At 51.1% G+C, this 15603-nt stretch overlaps 1 protein-coding gene across 2 annotated transcripts in view; it reads right to left on the minus strand.

Annotated features, from left to right (window-relative positions):
* The window catches only part of LOC102943959 (transmembrane protein 132B), a 358631-nt gene extending 345699 nt beyond the window's left edge, over positions 1 to 12932 (minus strand). The window contains exon 1 of one of the 2 annotated variants that reach the window (XM_037878834.2): positions 12538 to 12932. In XM_037878834.2, the coding sequence (XP_037734762.1) occupies positions 12538 to 12619 (82 nt within the window). In that variant the 5' untranslated portion in view covers positions 12620 to 12932. The remainder of the gene's footprint in view (positions 1 to 12537) is intronic. The other variant, XM_043529414.1, reaches the window with a different exon arrangement.
* Between the last annotated feature and the right edge of the window lie 2671 nt (positions 12933 to 15603).

Consider the following 15603-nt stretch of genomic DNA (forward strand, 5'->3'; position numbering starts at 1 on the left):
CTCCCAACTCGTACTTCTGTGATTAAAGCACCAGACCATCCTTCCTCCCTTTAAGGTTACTGTGGGGTTCTTCTCTTCTCTGAATCAAAAATGTCACTCCTGAGTGAGTAGCAAACAGACTGTTTCTCTTTGGCAGCCACAACTGCTGTGTTTCCGGTGTGTTCAAGGATTCCCTGCCCTAGAGTCTATGGATTCTGCCTGTATCTTTCTATAGGAAGTTCTGGGTACCACATTTCTTCCTTTCAAAGCAGCATATTCCATTAAATGTAATTACTCCCCACCCCTACCCCATGGCAAACATGTAGCTGCCAAACTGATAGCAGGTCCTAAACAAAGATACACATTAAGCATGTGTGTCATTCATGAGAGTGGCTGGGGTCTGGAGTCCAACTAAGAGTCTGCTAAATAACGTAAAATGGTTCTTTTTTCCAACTTGGGAAATTCTTTATGAAAGATGTCCAAGTCTCCTTTTTGACAAGGCAATGCCTGGATCCTGCCGGTGTCCTGACATCTAACGTTGCACATAAAATGCATAAACAACATAAATGCTGTTGCTTCCACTGCTCTCCCAATCAGAGAAACTAGATTAAAATCATCTGCTGGCAGGTTTATTACATGGCCGGCAAGAAGATAAGGGTACCATGCACCAGACCTCTGCACTTAACAAGAGATGAATCTCTGCTTTGCCATCTGTTTTTCAAATGTTTCCATATTAACAAAAGAGACCAAAGATGTAGGCAGGCACCTTTAACGGAATCATCTAAAGGATCTTGATTTCTTTCTTTGGTAAGAAGGACTTTTCTTCCTGCAAAAAAAATTATTATCTTCCACAGACAAACTCTTCACGGAGTTCCCTTAGAGGTGGTGAGATTCCCCTAACACACTACCCCCAACTTAGCACCAGGCTGAGACAGTGGTTCAATACTAGGGAGTATCTGTCCTGTGAGCGGTAAAGTCCCTCATTAGGGACCAACTCAAATAAGCAAGCGCTACTCACTCCACAGGCTGGGGGAGAGCCCTTAAGATCCCAGGGCCCTTTTCGCAGGAGTAGGGATTTTAGACTCAAAGTCTTAACTAGACTCTGATTTAGGTCATTACATTGGTCTGTTTAAATTCCCCAGTGGTTTCAATTGTATTCTTCTTCCCTTCCCATTCTGAATAGCTTTGTAGCATTGCCGTTTGTTGTTATATATATATATATATATATATATATATATTCTAACTTCGGTACTTATTACCATAACGTCTGGAGGTCTCGCATTCTTTACTGTATCCAGCTTCACGGCGCTTAAGGCCAGAAGGGACCACTAAATCATCTAGTGGCACCTAATTTTCATCCAGATAGTTAATCCTTCAACACCCATGTGAGGCAGGGTTACTGTGAGTTCTATGGAACCCATTTTTCAGGTGGGGAAGTGATGCCCAGAGAGACTAAGGGCTTAGATCTACCCAGGGACTTTGGCATCTAATTGACACCTGAGGTGCCACAGATCCTCAAAACCTTAGCTCAGCTACTTAACCGTGCAGGTACCTAAATCCCCTTGGCCCCAAAGTTTCTATCAGTGGGCAGGCACAAAACCGCTTAAGTCCTGACAACCCCAAGCTCCTTGGCAGCCTAGCTGATGCCCAAGTCTCCAGAGACGCTCTGGCCATTGCCCTGCTTATCTCACCTGAGGGGCCTGAGCCCACGGGTGTTCTCAGAGCATGCCTATTGGGCTGGGCCTTACACAAGAGAAAGCCAGCAGTGACCAGATCAGCAATGTGCTTTGCTGGGGCTGGGACATGTGCATGTCCCCGAATACCCAATTGCCTAGTGGTTAGGGCACTGCCCCAGGTTGTAAGACACCAGTTTTTAAATCCCTGCTCTGCCTGATTTCAAACAGGGACATGAACCCAGGATGCCTGCATCCCAGGGGAGCTCCCAGGCTCCCACACTGTTAAGCATTCTGGGTGCAGGGGGGTCTCAATCTGTCATGTTGATCCTGTGTCTACTTCATATAAATATTCACTGGGCCAGACAGAAAGACTGACTCTGTAGCCAGGTGGTCGGGGAACTTCTTGGGACGCGGGAGACTGGAGTTCAAGTCCCTGAACCAAATTACTGGGTGGGCTATTGGCCATCATTGCATGGGGGTCACTCTCTCCTCCCGAGAAAGGGCTGGCCCGGGTCAGCCCTACCTCCAGGAGAGGCGTCACAGTTGCGACTCCCAAATAGAGTTAGGTGCCTAAGTACCGTAGAGGGGTGGGGCCTGAGCCCCCACTTTCTCCTCAGCATTTCCTACTGGCTGCCTTAGGCCACTCCCTGCTCAGCTTGCTGGTTTCTGAGAATCCCATTTGTAGGCACCTAACTGTCCCCATGCCTTGTACAGGGAACCGAGGGGCCTAACTCCGGGCTGAGAATTCTACTAGGTGGCAGGGCACCTAAAAATTAGACACTGCAAATTCCTTTGGGGATCTAGTCCTAAGTGACTTGCCCACAGCCACATCAGGAGCCTGCGGCAGCATCAGGGAAGTGAACTCAAGTTTTCCCAACTCACAGAGTAGCACCCTAACCACCAGATCTCTCTTTGGTTGCTGTTTTCCATCTCAGTGGTGGGGGAAGTGATCACTCAGAGAGAATCTGCAAAGCAATTTGAGAGGAGCACAGCTGTACAAATAGAAGATATTGGAAACGGCATAAAAAAAACCCCATATGCAGTAGGCTCTGGCCTAGTGGAAGACTGTGATGTTTGCTCCTGGCATACGTATCTCCCTCCCTTCCATGAGAACAGAACTAAGCGAAACGTCTTCCCCAAGCTCGGCACAATGTTGTTGTTTTTTTTCCTTCTTCTTCTTCTGGTGAAAAATCTGATTCCACACTTCGCTCCTGTTGTTGCCTGAAGTGGCGAGAGACCGTGAGGGTGTAATCAACACTTTTAAAATGATCTTAAACGACAGGCAAATTGATCCAGTGGTAAGTCTCAGCTGCTTTTGCACTTGAACAAACTGGTTTTCTGTGAAAAACAGTGTCTACATTGCCGTTCAATAACATAACTCCTGAAATATGCATACCTGCCTTCATTTCATCACCAAAGTTTGGAAGAAAAGCAGTTTAAAATACACACACAAAATCTGGAGTACCTCATAAATTAATGAAGTTTTACCAGCTCTAACACCCACTTGTGTAACCAAAGAACAATTGAAAGCCTGTTGTAAGAGTATTTTTGGATTATCATCATCATCACCAACATATATATTGCCCTTGTGCCTAGAAGCCAGCCAGGTCAGGATCCCAATATGCTTGGTACCGTGCAAACATATAGCCCCTTCCCCAAAGATCTTACTCTGAATATATCACAGTGGTCACCCTCCAGGGTAGGCAGGGCAGCCGATCGTACAGCAATCTGAGCCACATAAGGACCTAGACAGAGTCAGATACAGTGTGCCCTTTACCCACTGCTGTAACTCGCCTCAGAGGACATCTCTGCATGTCAGTTTTGCCTCTTTGCTTTCAGATGTCGACAGCCTCCACTGAGGGACCATTTGGGAAAATTCCTGACAATGTGGAACAGAAGCATCTTCCACTACCTAAAAAGCACCGAGGGACATAAACAAGTGGTAATTCTCACTGAAAAGCCTTAAAGTGAGAATATTTGAAGGCTGTACTTGGAGAGTGTTTATGTGCTATAATCACATTCCAATGCACCAGCAGAGCAATTGTCAAAGGTTAGTGCTAGCTTTCTGTTAAAAAAATTCCAGCCACTGCCTGTCATTAAAAGCATCAAGTGTCTGATGAAAATTCAAGGGGCCTGATTTTAATGTCCCTTAACCATCCATTTCAGCAGAGTCGGTCCTCACTTACATTTGTATGAGAGAGCAGAATGAGGCCCACTTTCATTGGTAAGTTAGAAAGTGAAGAACAGGCAAGCACAGACTCTGATCTCAGTTACACCACTATGTAAACAACTCATGACAGAGGAGTTAGTCTGGATTTACAACTAGTGTAACCAAGAAAAGAACGTGGCTTATTAAACAATAAGTATGGCAAAGTCACAGGCATGCATCTCTCTGGAAAACATGGTCCACTGAGTGGCTGATAAGTAACAGATTAAGATTTTTAAACCAACAAGGTTTAAACAAAAAGGAATAGGGTTTTACAGAACACATGAGACCAATTTTTCATAACTGGCTGGCTATGCTGCACTTCCTGAATATGCACGGCTCCTTCACGCGTGCCAAATGCACAGTTACGTGAACACAACGAGTATCTTTGCACATAGACAGATAACTTTGCACGTACCCATCTGCAGATGTCAGTACCATTCTGTGCCCAGTACTGCTTCCACGGAGAGCTTTACAATTGACATCAGTGGGAGCAGCTTGATGAATTAATGCAGTCTGAAGCTATATGTATCTGTACCCACAGTCACCCCACCCTGTGAGCAACCCCGTTCAACAACCAGGGGCAACAATCAGCAAGCAAGTCCTTAGCAGCATCATGGTGTCTTTGGCAGGCACATGTCTAGGGAGCTAGAGCGTGGGACAGGAGGCACAAAGGTGAAATCCTGGCCCCACTGAAGTCAATGAGAGACTTCAGCAGAGCCAGGATTTCACCTAACATCTCCGTGCAGATGACACGCTGGGGATCTGAGGTCTGGACACCCTGCTTCTCCCATGGGAAAGCAAATCCTGCCACCATGAGGTCCCAAAATATCAATTTGGAGGGAACTCAGTAAGTGGAACCTCAGGGAGTTTCCCCCTCTCCCGTGCCCTCTTCCCGCAGTGATTCCTGGAGTGGGGCCAGTCTAGCCCTATATGGGTCCATTATAAAGAATAAGCAGCACCTACTGTGTTAATGCCAGTTTAGTCACTGGGACAGCAGTGTTTCGAGTGAGTGTCTCGAAGCCTGGATCATGCCCAGTAGTAAAATACACCAAAACTAACTGTACTGTATGGATTTTTGTATGTAACTATTTTGGAGTGGAAACCTAAAGAGAGACGATCGATCAGCTGAAAAGTCTGATTTCAGTGAACGGAGCTTTGAGACCAAGCTTGACAAATTGAAGAAAATGATCAAAAATTGAAACACGCTGAATGATTTTCTAGTGTTTGAAATATACAAAATCAGGGTGGCATGTCAGTGACTGAAGAATATTGAGCAAGGACAGGACTGTACTCTCACTGGACCAGATTCTGATTTCAGTAACAATGCCATAAATCCAGAGTAATTCCATTTACGTCAGTGGAGCTACACCAGATTTACACTGGTGTGATGTGCAATCAGAGTGTTTGAAATATATTCCTTTAGCGGGTCTTTCAGCAGGAGGCAGCATATGATTCTACACGCACCCATAAAGCTCCGTTGTGAAAAGTAACCTTATTAGATGAAATATTTAAATCTAACGGATGCTATACTAACATGTAAACATAATCTGCATTTTTAAACTTCTTGTGTGATCACATTTTAGAAATTTCTTGTACAATGGATACTCTGGGTTTTTAGTGTCAAAGATGCTCTGCATAAAAATGCTGCCATATTCTGTAGCTAGAGTAATAGGCAGGTAGATACACACATATATAATCCCCCTCCACCTCTTCCATTCCAAGCACTTTTTTGCATGCAAGGATCTTCCTGGCCTGCGTACATTTTACAGCCATTAAGGCAGTAAATTCATTAAACCAAAAGTGAGTAAGCTCGGGAAGACCCAGTCCCGAGCTCTCCACGGCTCACCCAACAAGCAGACAACAGCGCTGATGCCTGCTCACCTGCACGGAAGGAGACAGTACCTCCTGTTGATCAAAAGTGACCACTGCAACCAGTTCAGAAATACCTGGAGGGATCGAAAGAGAGTCCCATTCAGCTCTTCCTACCTGCAAGGAGGCTAATTGCAATGCCTTAAGGATGGGAAGGGTTACAGGTGGAATCAGGCAGGCATGTGAAGAGTCGGGCAACTCATCCAGGTCATCCACAGGATACCTAGTCATATAACCTTAGAGACAGTCTCACTGCTGCCAGGCCGAGCCCCGGCAACAGACCAAGGACCACTACCAGGAAGATACACTCCAGAGCAGGGCACATGGGGCCGCTAGCAGCCCAGTGTGCGCACCCTGCTTAAAGCCCCACGCGCCCCAGTAATTGTGCCACCAGAGACAGAGGAATGATCTCTCCACTGGATCCTCACAAAGTGATTTGGGCAACGCACTGGAGAACAAACAAGTCGAGTCCACTTCAGAAAGCCGTCCAGAACACGGTGATGAGAACACAGAGCAGAACAACTGGTCCGAGACACAGAGGTGCCCACAGAGCTGTCTGAATAAAGCCCCAGGTTGCCATGGCTCTGGGGGCATTAAATAGATGAAATGGTCGGGGTGAACAGTAATGTACCACGGACGATTCCTGAAAGGCGCTTGTTAAAATGCGACCACCTTGCAGACGGAAAGCTTGGGAAGATTTCCCTGCCTTTCACTGTTCCTCACCTCTCTGGTCCACAAGCAAATGCACTCAAAGCCTATCAGGTGATGAGCAAACGTGTTGTGGGAGTTTGTGAGCAGGGTGTGAACTCCAGCTGCTTTACTGCACACCCTGTATTTCATTCACAGTGACCCCCTTCTAACGGGCTGGGTTTAGTAGCAATGAGCAATAACATTAAAATTAGCATTTTCTCCCTCAAGGTTGGCTGCTCCTAGGGCTTCCCTGAAAAGACCATGCCATCCTAGACCTCAGCTCTTGCGCCAAGAAAGACACTTGGATCCCTTGATACCTGTTCTGTTCATTCCCTTTGAAGCACCTGGCATTGGCCGTTGCGGGACCATCGGTCTGACCCAGTATGGCCAGTCTTATGTTCCCTTTCACCAAGACCCATGCACCCTTACATCCAGAGGAGAGTTAATGTACACACCTGCTAATGAATCAGGAAGAAATAACCAGCATATCCCTGCAGGATTCCAACACTGCTAAAGTGTAGGTCAACGGAAGCTGCTGCCACCCTGTTGAGCTACTGTTTGCATGGGGGGCAGCATTCCCCCTGAAGAGAAAGCAATGAGCCTATCCTGCCAGTCCCATCATTCCCCCTTAAACCTCCTCATTAGGCCTTCACCTGTATCCTTGAGGCCAATGGAGACTATAAGTAGAATAAAGCCTGCAAGATCTGGTCCTTACTAATGACAACTTCCATGCTCCCAAATGAATGACTGCCTAAGCCAGTGATACTCAGACTGCGGCTCTTGAGCCATGAGTCCCTCTAATGTGTCTCCTGTGGCTCTTTGCAACACAATATTAAAGCACTGTGTGATTTAATTATTAACTAATCTAAGCTATTAACCAATCAGGATGCTTTTACTGTGTTATTAACCAATAGTAGTTGATAAAACACTTGGTCAGGCATTTTGCTGGGAGAATTTTAAATATATATATATATATATATACACACACACACATACACACACACACATATATATACACACACTCTTTATATAAAACTAAATATTTAAATATGATATATAGTACTATAGTAAATTAAAAATGAATTCACACGACTGTGGCTCTTTTGAATAATGTTAATCGCTAATTTGACTCCTGAACCACTGAGGTCTGAGCATCACTGGGCTACACTAGGCTCAGTAGAAGTGAGGAGAGGAACAGAAAAACAGGAAGGGGAACCACGTTGCGGCTGAAATTCAATAAATTTGTGCACTGCTCCCCATCTTATAGCTGGCAAGGGTAAAAGGCGAAGAGAGTGGACAAACAGGTTTCCCTCAAGGAAACATATTGCATTCTCTCCTCGTTATAACTAGAGGGGAGATGTGGAATATTCTCATTACCTAGAAGTAAAGAGGAGCTGCCAGATGCTTTGAGTAAGATCATTTTAAAATATTCTCCCTATTATGGGTAAACATCAAAGAGTTTGGAAGTTTATTTAAGCAAAAGGACCCAAACCTTTGCATGCTTCTCAGCAGTACAGGATCTGAACCTCTCAGCTCTGCAGAACCAGGGCTGGCAGTCTCAGACTGAGAGGCTTGCTCATCAAATTCCCTTCAGCTTCTGCTTCTAAGCAGGTCAGAAATGTGCACAAAGTCCCCTTTCTTGTAGCCCTTTGGCATTTCACCTTCTGCTTCTACACAGAACCAGCTGATGCAGACGCAAAGATACCCATCGGATATAATGAAGACGGGGGCGGAGTTCTGAATATTTCCAAGCCTCACAGAAAATTTGAACTTTGGGTGAAGTTTTGTGATGCCCCAGAAAGTGCTGCTTCTGGAAGGTATCAGCCATGCAAGATTTTCAGACGATGCTACTTACCACATTTGCAAAAACAAGAATTGGAGGACATGGAAAAATCCCAAGAGGAGTAAAATACACAGGCCACCTGGGAACTTCCAAATTCCCCAGAGCTGGCTTGGGTTGTCACCAGTTTTAATGGCCTCATTGTGGGCTCTGAGGACATCTTCTAAAGCTCTGTCACAGGGACCAATGGGGAGAGCAGGCAAGAAACAAAAAAGGTACTGAGTGAGAATCCTCCACATGAGACTCCCCTGGGGCTGGGTATTAGTTTTCAGCTTACTAATGGCTATATTAGAACAGAATATGGTAGGCACAAATGGCCCCTGTCTTCCCAATGGGCCAAACTCAGACCCTGGATCTCAACAACCCTGAACTTTGCAATCTCTGAAATCCAGAGCCGGACATGACTTTTGTAACTTGGGGCCACCACTCATGCCCACCTTCATTGCCAAAAGGCAAAAGATGAGGAAACCCCTTCGCTGTCTACAACAAGTATGCAGAATGAAGCCATTTGCTAGACAGGATTTGGATTAGTCTCTAATTTCTAAAGTAGATTTTCACTCCTTCTAACCCCCACACCTCCAGCTCACAGACCATAGACTGTCCTGTCATCTACAACCCACGGCCAATGGGCATAACACAGGCCAGCTCTAGTGTGCAGCTAACCAAGGTGAACAGCTGCACTAGATTAGACAAGCCAAAGAGAAGAGTGGGACTGTGAAGTTTCAGAGTAGCAGCCGTGTTAGTCTGTATCTGTAAAAAGAGCAGGAGGACTTGTGGCACCTTAGAGACTAACACATTTATTTGAGCATAAGCTTTCATGAGCTACAGCTCACCTCATCGGATGCATACAGTGGAAAATACAGTGGGGAGATTTTATATACACAGAGAACATGAAACAATGGGTTACAGTGTGTATGGTAACACCCAATGTTTCATGTTCTCTGTGTATATAAAATCTCCCCACTATATTTTCCACTGAATGCATCCGACGAAGTGAGCTGTAGCTCACGAAAGCTTATGCTCAAATAAATGTGTTAGTCTCTAGGGTGCCACAAGTCCTCCTGCTCTTTTTACGGACTGTGAGGTGTTCACCAAACACCAGCCTGACCTGGAACTGCACTGCTCCTTTCCAAAGGCCACAGAGTAGTTTGAAGAGCAGAGGTGAACGTTACAGAAGTCGGCTAAGATGGTACATTTCCAGCAACAAAGCGGGTTTTCATGTGTATAAAAGAGTCAGAAAGGAGATGCACATTATAATGAGTAAGAAAAAAACCCCACTCCATTGCTACTACTGTAGAGAGAGGCAGCAGCAGTGGGTTTCAACCTGTGGTCCGTGGGCCCCTGGGGGTCCGCAGACGATATATAAGATTTCCAAAAGGATCCACACCTCCAACTGAAATTTTTTAAAGAGTCCACAAATGCAAACCACTGGTCTCCCGCTCTAACTCTCATGAAATCAACCGCTGGGTCTTACTCCGGCAATTAATATTTCAAAGAGTCAAAAGCTTGCAAAGGACTATTGCATGTAACAAACACAATGACACTGCCCAGGCGTCCCCCACCCCGGCTATGTCAGTTGACGAGGGTGGGGGGATGTTAAGCTTTGGCAAGCGGAGTCCCAGGTCTGTTTTCTCACGTCCCCCAGGGCGAGCTGATCAAACACTTTTGCTCGCCTTGCTGGGGAGAGAAATGTAATTTGTACCTCGCTATCTGTGAACTGGCAGCCGGACTGGGGGTTAGGAAAAGTTTCCCCCAACTGATTCTCCCAGGACAGGCTCCGCGGTGGCGCAGAGAGGAAGGTTTAAGTGCAGAGATGCGGAGAGGTACCCAATGCCATGGAGAAGACTGCCGAGCTTTCCTGTGCTCTAGGGCTCTGGGGTTCGAGCTCTGCCTGCCCCTTCCTCTTCTTTCCCCCCGGGAAGGCGCATATCCAGGAGGGCTGAAAACTGACTCCTTTCTAGCGAGCAGTTACGAGCATTTTCCCATTCTCTGCACCCGTAATCAAGGGTCCTTATTGAAATCTGTCCTGTTTGCATACAAAGGCTCCTTGTGTCCCAGGTCATAGTGGTAACTGGGCTTCTACATTCACATCACAAGGCTCACTCATATTTAATCTGAAACCCTTCAATAACTAAATATTCAGCGCGAGTGTTTCCAAGCTAAATGCCTGCAACCCAGTGTGACAGCCGTGCGGCTCAATGGTCAATCAAAATAGAAGAACTACCGCGCTATTTCGGCACCGGCGCCATCTACATTCAACTTGTTTTTAACGACCATTATTTCGTACTAAACCGCGGTGCGGGACCCCACGCCCCCAGTGGCGAGTTCAGCTGTTCCAGGAGAAGGTCCTTCGAGACTTCTGCGAGAGCCTGGGATGGGATGCTCGCCCCAAAGCCACCAAGAGGGAATCTGACCCCTTCCCCAGATCGGAGGGGGGACCCAAAATAAAACGCGGCTCTCACGCTCGGTTGCAAACCATAATGCAGGTCTATTATATAGTTTAAAGTCGGTTGCTTTCAAAACATGAATTAATTGGCTCCTCTGCTATAGACCTGAAACCCTGCAAGATGCTCAGATCCGCAGGGGAGACGCTCAGAGCCCTCAACTCCCCACTCAGGTAAGCTTGCAGGATCAGAGCCTAAATATGCTAGGAAAACTACCGGTGGGTCGAGGCTTTAGTCTTGCAAGAGTAGTGCCCCTGGGCTCAGTGGGGCATCAGTTGTTTTAAAGCAGAACCCCCATTGTCTGCAAAGATACATGAATGCCGTGATGCGGCCCACGGGGACTAGTCCGCTTGAGTTAAAGCCAGGCTTTGTGGGATGGGGACCTTTCTTTTCCAGCGATTCCTGAACCCTTGTTGCTAGTTATCAAGCCAAGAAAAGCAGGCAACACCCTGCGTCCTGGCCAACCTCCTTACAGCCAGGAAAGGTGGCACTAGCCTCAGGTCACCTACGAGTTTTAAATTCCTGGGTTTTCTTTCACTGCAAAAACGGGGAGAGTGTCCGGTGAGCATTTCCCACCAGGGAGTCTTCACCGAGCGCGCAGCGACCCCCCGGCACAGTCGGGATCTTTACACTTCTGCTCACTCGCTTTTCGCTAACTCTGCCCTTGCCCCAGAGCTGTGACCATCAGGAACTTTCCCCAGGATTTCCTGTAAACACACAGCGGTCTAGTTTCCCACCAGAAAGTTGCAAAGCCCTCGGATTCGGGGCTGTCCCCGCCGCTCGGTGGGATGATTCCGGGCGGGGGCCTCGCGCGATAAACAAGCCGCAGGGGAGCAATCCAGGCCAAGCCCCGTGGCGAGCAAGGGGCTCTCTGGGCGCATGGATGTGCGGTGATAGTTCACCCCGCCAGTCCCCACCGCCACGGGGATTCGCAAGCCTGGGGGGCTGGCAGCCGGGAGAAATCCAGCCGGCTGCTTGCTACCTGCGACCATCTCCCCGCCGCTGGCGGAGGCATTGCCAGGCGCTCGGTTTGCCAGCCCTCCTCCAGCCTCCGGCCGCCCGCCTCCCGCTTGGGGTGTCCCGCGGGGGTCACAAGCCAGCCCGCCAGAGGGGAGGAGAGGCGGGAAAGCGCTCCCGTGCCCCGAGGGGGAGGCGGGGGGGGGGGGGAGAGCAGGCGACAGAGCCCAGCAGGTGGGTGGAAGCAGCAGCTGCGAGAAAACCCTCCCGCCGCGTTCCCGACTGGGAAAGCTGGAGCGAGCTTTGCCGGGGGTCGGGCAGGGCTTGGAGGGGGGGGGGGTCGCCCCAGAGCTGACAGCTGGGACCTGAACGAGGGCTGCTATTTCGGGCACCCCCCCCCAAGGAGAATGAACCCCAGGACCGTAGTGGGGGAGAGGGGCCAGCCCAGGAAGGGACTGTCACACCAATGGACAGTGTGGGAGGAGCTGCCCCCCCCCGCCCCAGGGTGAGAGATCCGGGGCCCCCCAGCATCCTCAGTCCCCTGCGGACAGTTCGCAGCCGCGGGGGGGGGGTGATTCCGCCTTAAGTTTATTTGCGTCACTTCGCGCTGCCCTGCTCTCCCCCCCCCCCCCAGCGCCGCGAGCCAGGGGACGGAGGCGCCCGGCGAAGGTCACGCGTGGGAACGGCCACGCCAGCGAGCCCCAGCCTCCCCGGGGCACGCGAGACACCCCGGCCCCGCCGCGCACCCCCCGCACATGCCCCACGCGTGTCCAGCCCGCAGCCTCCGGGGCGGGGGGGCCCACACGTGAAACCCCAGCCACAATAACGAGGAAAAACTTCGCGGGTTGGTTTGGTTTTTGTTTTTTTTTTTACCTTTGCACAGCAGGGCAGCCAGCGCCAGCGCCAGCACGGGGCACCTGGGCACCATCCTCTCTGCTCCATCCCCAGCAGTCATGGTGCGGAGTTATTCGCAAGGGGAGGGGGTGTGGCGGATTGAGGGGGGGGTCTGAGTAAACAGATCCCCCTCCCCCCCCCCCTTTGTGGATAAACCCAAAACCCCCCTAAAGAAACGGCTCCGGCCCGCCAGCGATGACCACAGCCCCCGGGCAAGCCGAGCCCCCTGGGGAAGGGCCGGGGCGCAGCAGCCCGTCCTCCCCGGCGCACGGCGGCTGGCCCCGCGGTCTCCGCTCCTCCCGGCGCCGCGGGGAACCCTCGCCCATCCCCGGGCGCCGCGAGTGCTTGCAAATCCTCCCCGGCGGCCGGGCTCCACCCCGGCGGCTGGTCCCCGGCGCGTCCCCCCCGCCCCCGCCTGCGGCCGGAGCCCAGCCCGGGCGGCTGCGGCGCTTCAGCCGGGGACCGCCCGTCTCACCTCCGAGCGGGGCGCATCTGCGAGCGGCGCCAGGATCCCCCCCCAACTCCCGGGCTACAGCGCGGGGGGGCTGCGAGTGACGAGCCGGCAGCGCCAATGGAAGGGGGGCGGGCTGGGAAACGGGGCAGGCGGGGGGGGGAGAAAGGGGGGCGGACACCCTGGGAACCCCCAGGAGTTGCGGGGGGAGGGGAATCGCCTTTACCTGCCTGGGCTGTAGCCCGAAGGGGAGCGGGGGGAGCCAGCGAGGCTCTGGCTCGGGGAAGGGGGGGGGATTCAGTGGGGGGGCGGGCAGACTGGCCGCTGCCCAGCTGTGCTAGCCCCTCTCCCGGGCAGCCCGCGGATCCCCTGCCCCGGGACAGGCCTGGGGGCTGCGGCTGGATGGATCAACCCGCGGGAGTAGGGCACAGGACTGGGGGGGGGGCACCAAGGAGGAGCAGCCTGGGGAGAAGCGGGGGGGCGATCTCAGCCAGGCTGGCCCCAGCCTGGGAAACCACCGTGGGGAGCCCGGGAGAAGCGGATGCTCGGGAAGTTGTTCAACTCCGCCGGACAGGGGGTGGGGGGCACCCCGCGGAGCCCCCGAGCGCCTCCTCCCCGCCCGGGGGAGCGCAGGGGCCGCCCCCCGCTGGGGTCCCGCCGCCGCCCTCCCTCTGGGCCGGAGGAAGCGCCGCATTCAGGGGTTTCATAACAGCCCCCGGCTGGGCTCCTGGCCGCTCTCGGGGTCGCTCCCAGCGCCGCCGGGGGGGGGCTCAGCCCAAGCCTGGGAGCGGCCCCCATTGCTAGGGCGGGGGGAGGTTTGATTGCTGAGCAGGTGCGGAGCGGTTTGCCCTAGGAGAGGCCAAATCCAGGCCAGTCTCCCCTGGTGAGCTGAGAGCCATAGGGCAGGACCGAGTCCAGGATTTCTTGGGGCGGGGGAAGGCGCTTTTATGGGACAGTCAGTATCAGCTTGAGGCTGGTTTCCCGGCAGGCTGGCTTTCTCCCGTCTCTGGCTTTGGGGGCCCAGGCAGTTCCCAGGAGAGCCGGAGACCCGCCCAGGGGGAGCCCTGCCCTGAACTCACTGGCTGGGGTTCCAACAGGTGCAAGAGAGAGGCGCAAACAAGGCCCAGGCACTTCCCATTGCGCTCTTGGCACAAAACTCCCCTGGGCCATAGACCACCTGGCCACAGGGCTGGTTTCAAACCAGCTCCTTCGGCAGAGCGCAGTTAAGGCAGGGTCCTGATTTAAAAACAAGTAGAGCCCCTGCTTCCTTTGAACCCACCTTAATTCTAGATGTTTGTCACACTGCCTCTTTGTAACTACTGAGCGGTGCCTAGCTGTTCAGAAGGTCCTGGGCCACCATGAAAAGCTGTCTGGCTGCAGAAAGAGGAAACTTACTGCAGAAGGATTGAGGCTATTCTTTATTAACGTGACAGTAACCCTCAGGCTGTGCAGACATGTAGCAAAACACAGCCCCTGCCCCCCCCCCAGAGCTGCAATCTGTACATAATAATCAGCAGGTGATGGAAAATACCAAGAGCTAACCACAGATGTTGGGATTTTTTGCTCTGATTTCTCTGGGGGACTGTCCCCACCCCTCTTTTCTTTGTGGTCACACTAGATTGAATGGGCGAGTGGACGCCCCTGAGATAAGGACGGACCTGCTGCAGCAATTTCTGAAGAAGCCTTTTATTAGCTAAATGTGTCGCAGGCCTTCTACGGTGGAGGAATGTAAAATGGCCCGTTCCAGAGAGCAGCAAGAATGCATGAAGGCACAGTTGCGTTGGGCCTGGCTTTTCTTTACACTGTGTGCCTCAGACAGGGGATATCAGGTGCATGGTGTGACTCACCAACAGGGGGCCTTTGCATGGCACCACCAACCGCAGGAATCAAGTGAGCTGTAGCTCACGAAAGCTTATGCTCAAATAAATTTGTTAGTCTCTAAGGTGCCACAAGTCCTCACCTGCTCTTTTAACCTCCGGAATGATTCAGAGGCAGCTCTGGGAATGTTCAAAAGCTGCAGCCCGCAACTTTGCCTTCCAAAAGCCCAAAAGCAAAGCTAAGGACATCGCCGCCTGCCTTCCTTGAGTGCCCAGCACTCCCACCGAGTTCAAGCAATGCCACAGGGAGCCTTTTGTGCGCTGTGGAAGGGATGCAAGTCAATTAAGAACTGCACAAAATGGCAAATCAATCCTCTACGCTTTTCAGGTCCTCTGGATTCACAACTGCACACCTTCAAAGCAATAATTTGAGCACTACAATGGAAGAGAGACCAAGGGACAGCAGCTGTCCGGGAGCACAAAGCTTCTGTTCTCAAAGGGGTTTCTCCAGGGGGAGAAGAGAGAGAGAATTCTACTTTTTGTTTTGCTTTCACGTATTGACGTTGTTTTTCACCATCAGCATCACCCTGAGAAATCCTCCCCAGGCTAAACCCCATATATCCATATCAGCCACTGCTGTGTTTAAAAGGTACCAGCTTATTTTGCCATATTTCTATAGCGGTGTCCCCTTTTGACCCACGCACCCAGTCAAAGTTTAGTGCCCTATGGGTGTTCCAATGGGGAGTAGAAACTGGTGGTAGTCTGGTATTTCTTTGA

This window comes from Chelonia mydas, chromosome 15, assembly GCF_015237465.2.
Source record: "Chelonia mydas isolate rCheMyd1 chromosome 15, rCheMyd1.pri.v2, whole genome shotgun sequence".
Taxonomy (NCBI): Eukaryota; Metazoa; Chordata; order Testudines; family Cheloniidae; genus Chelonia; species Chelonia mydas.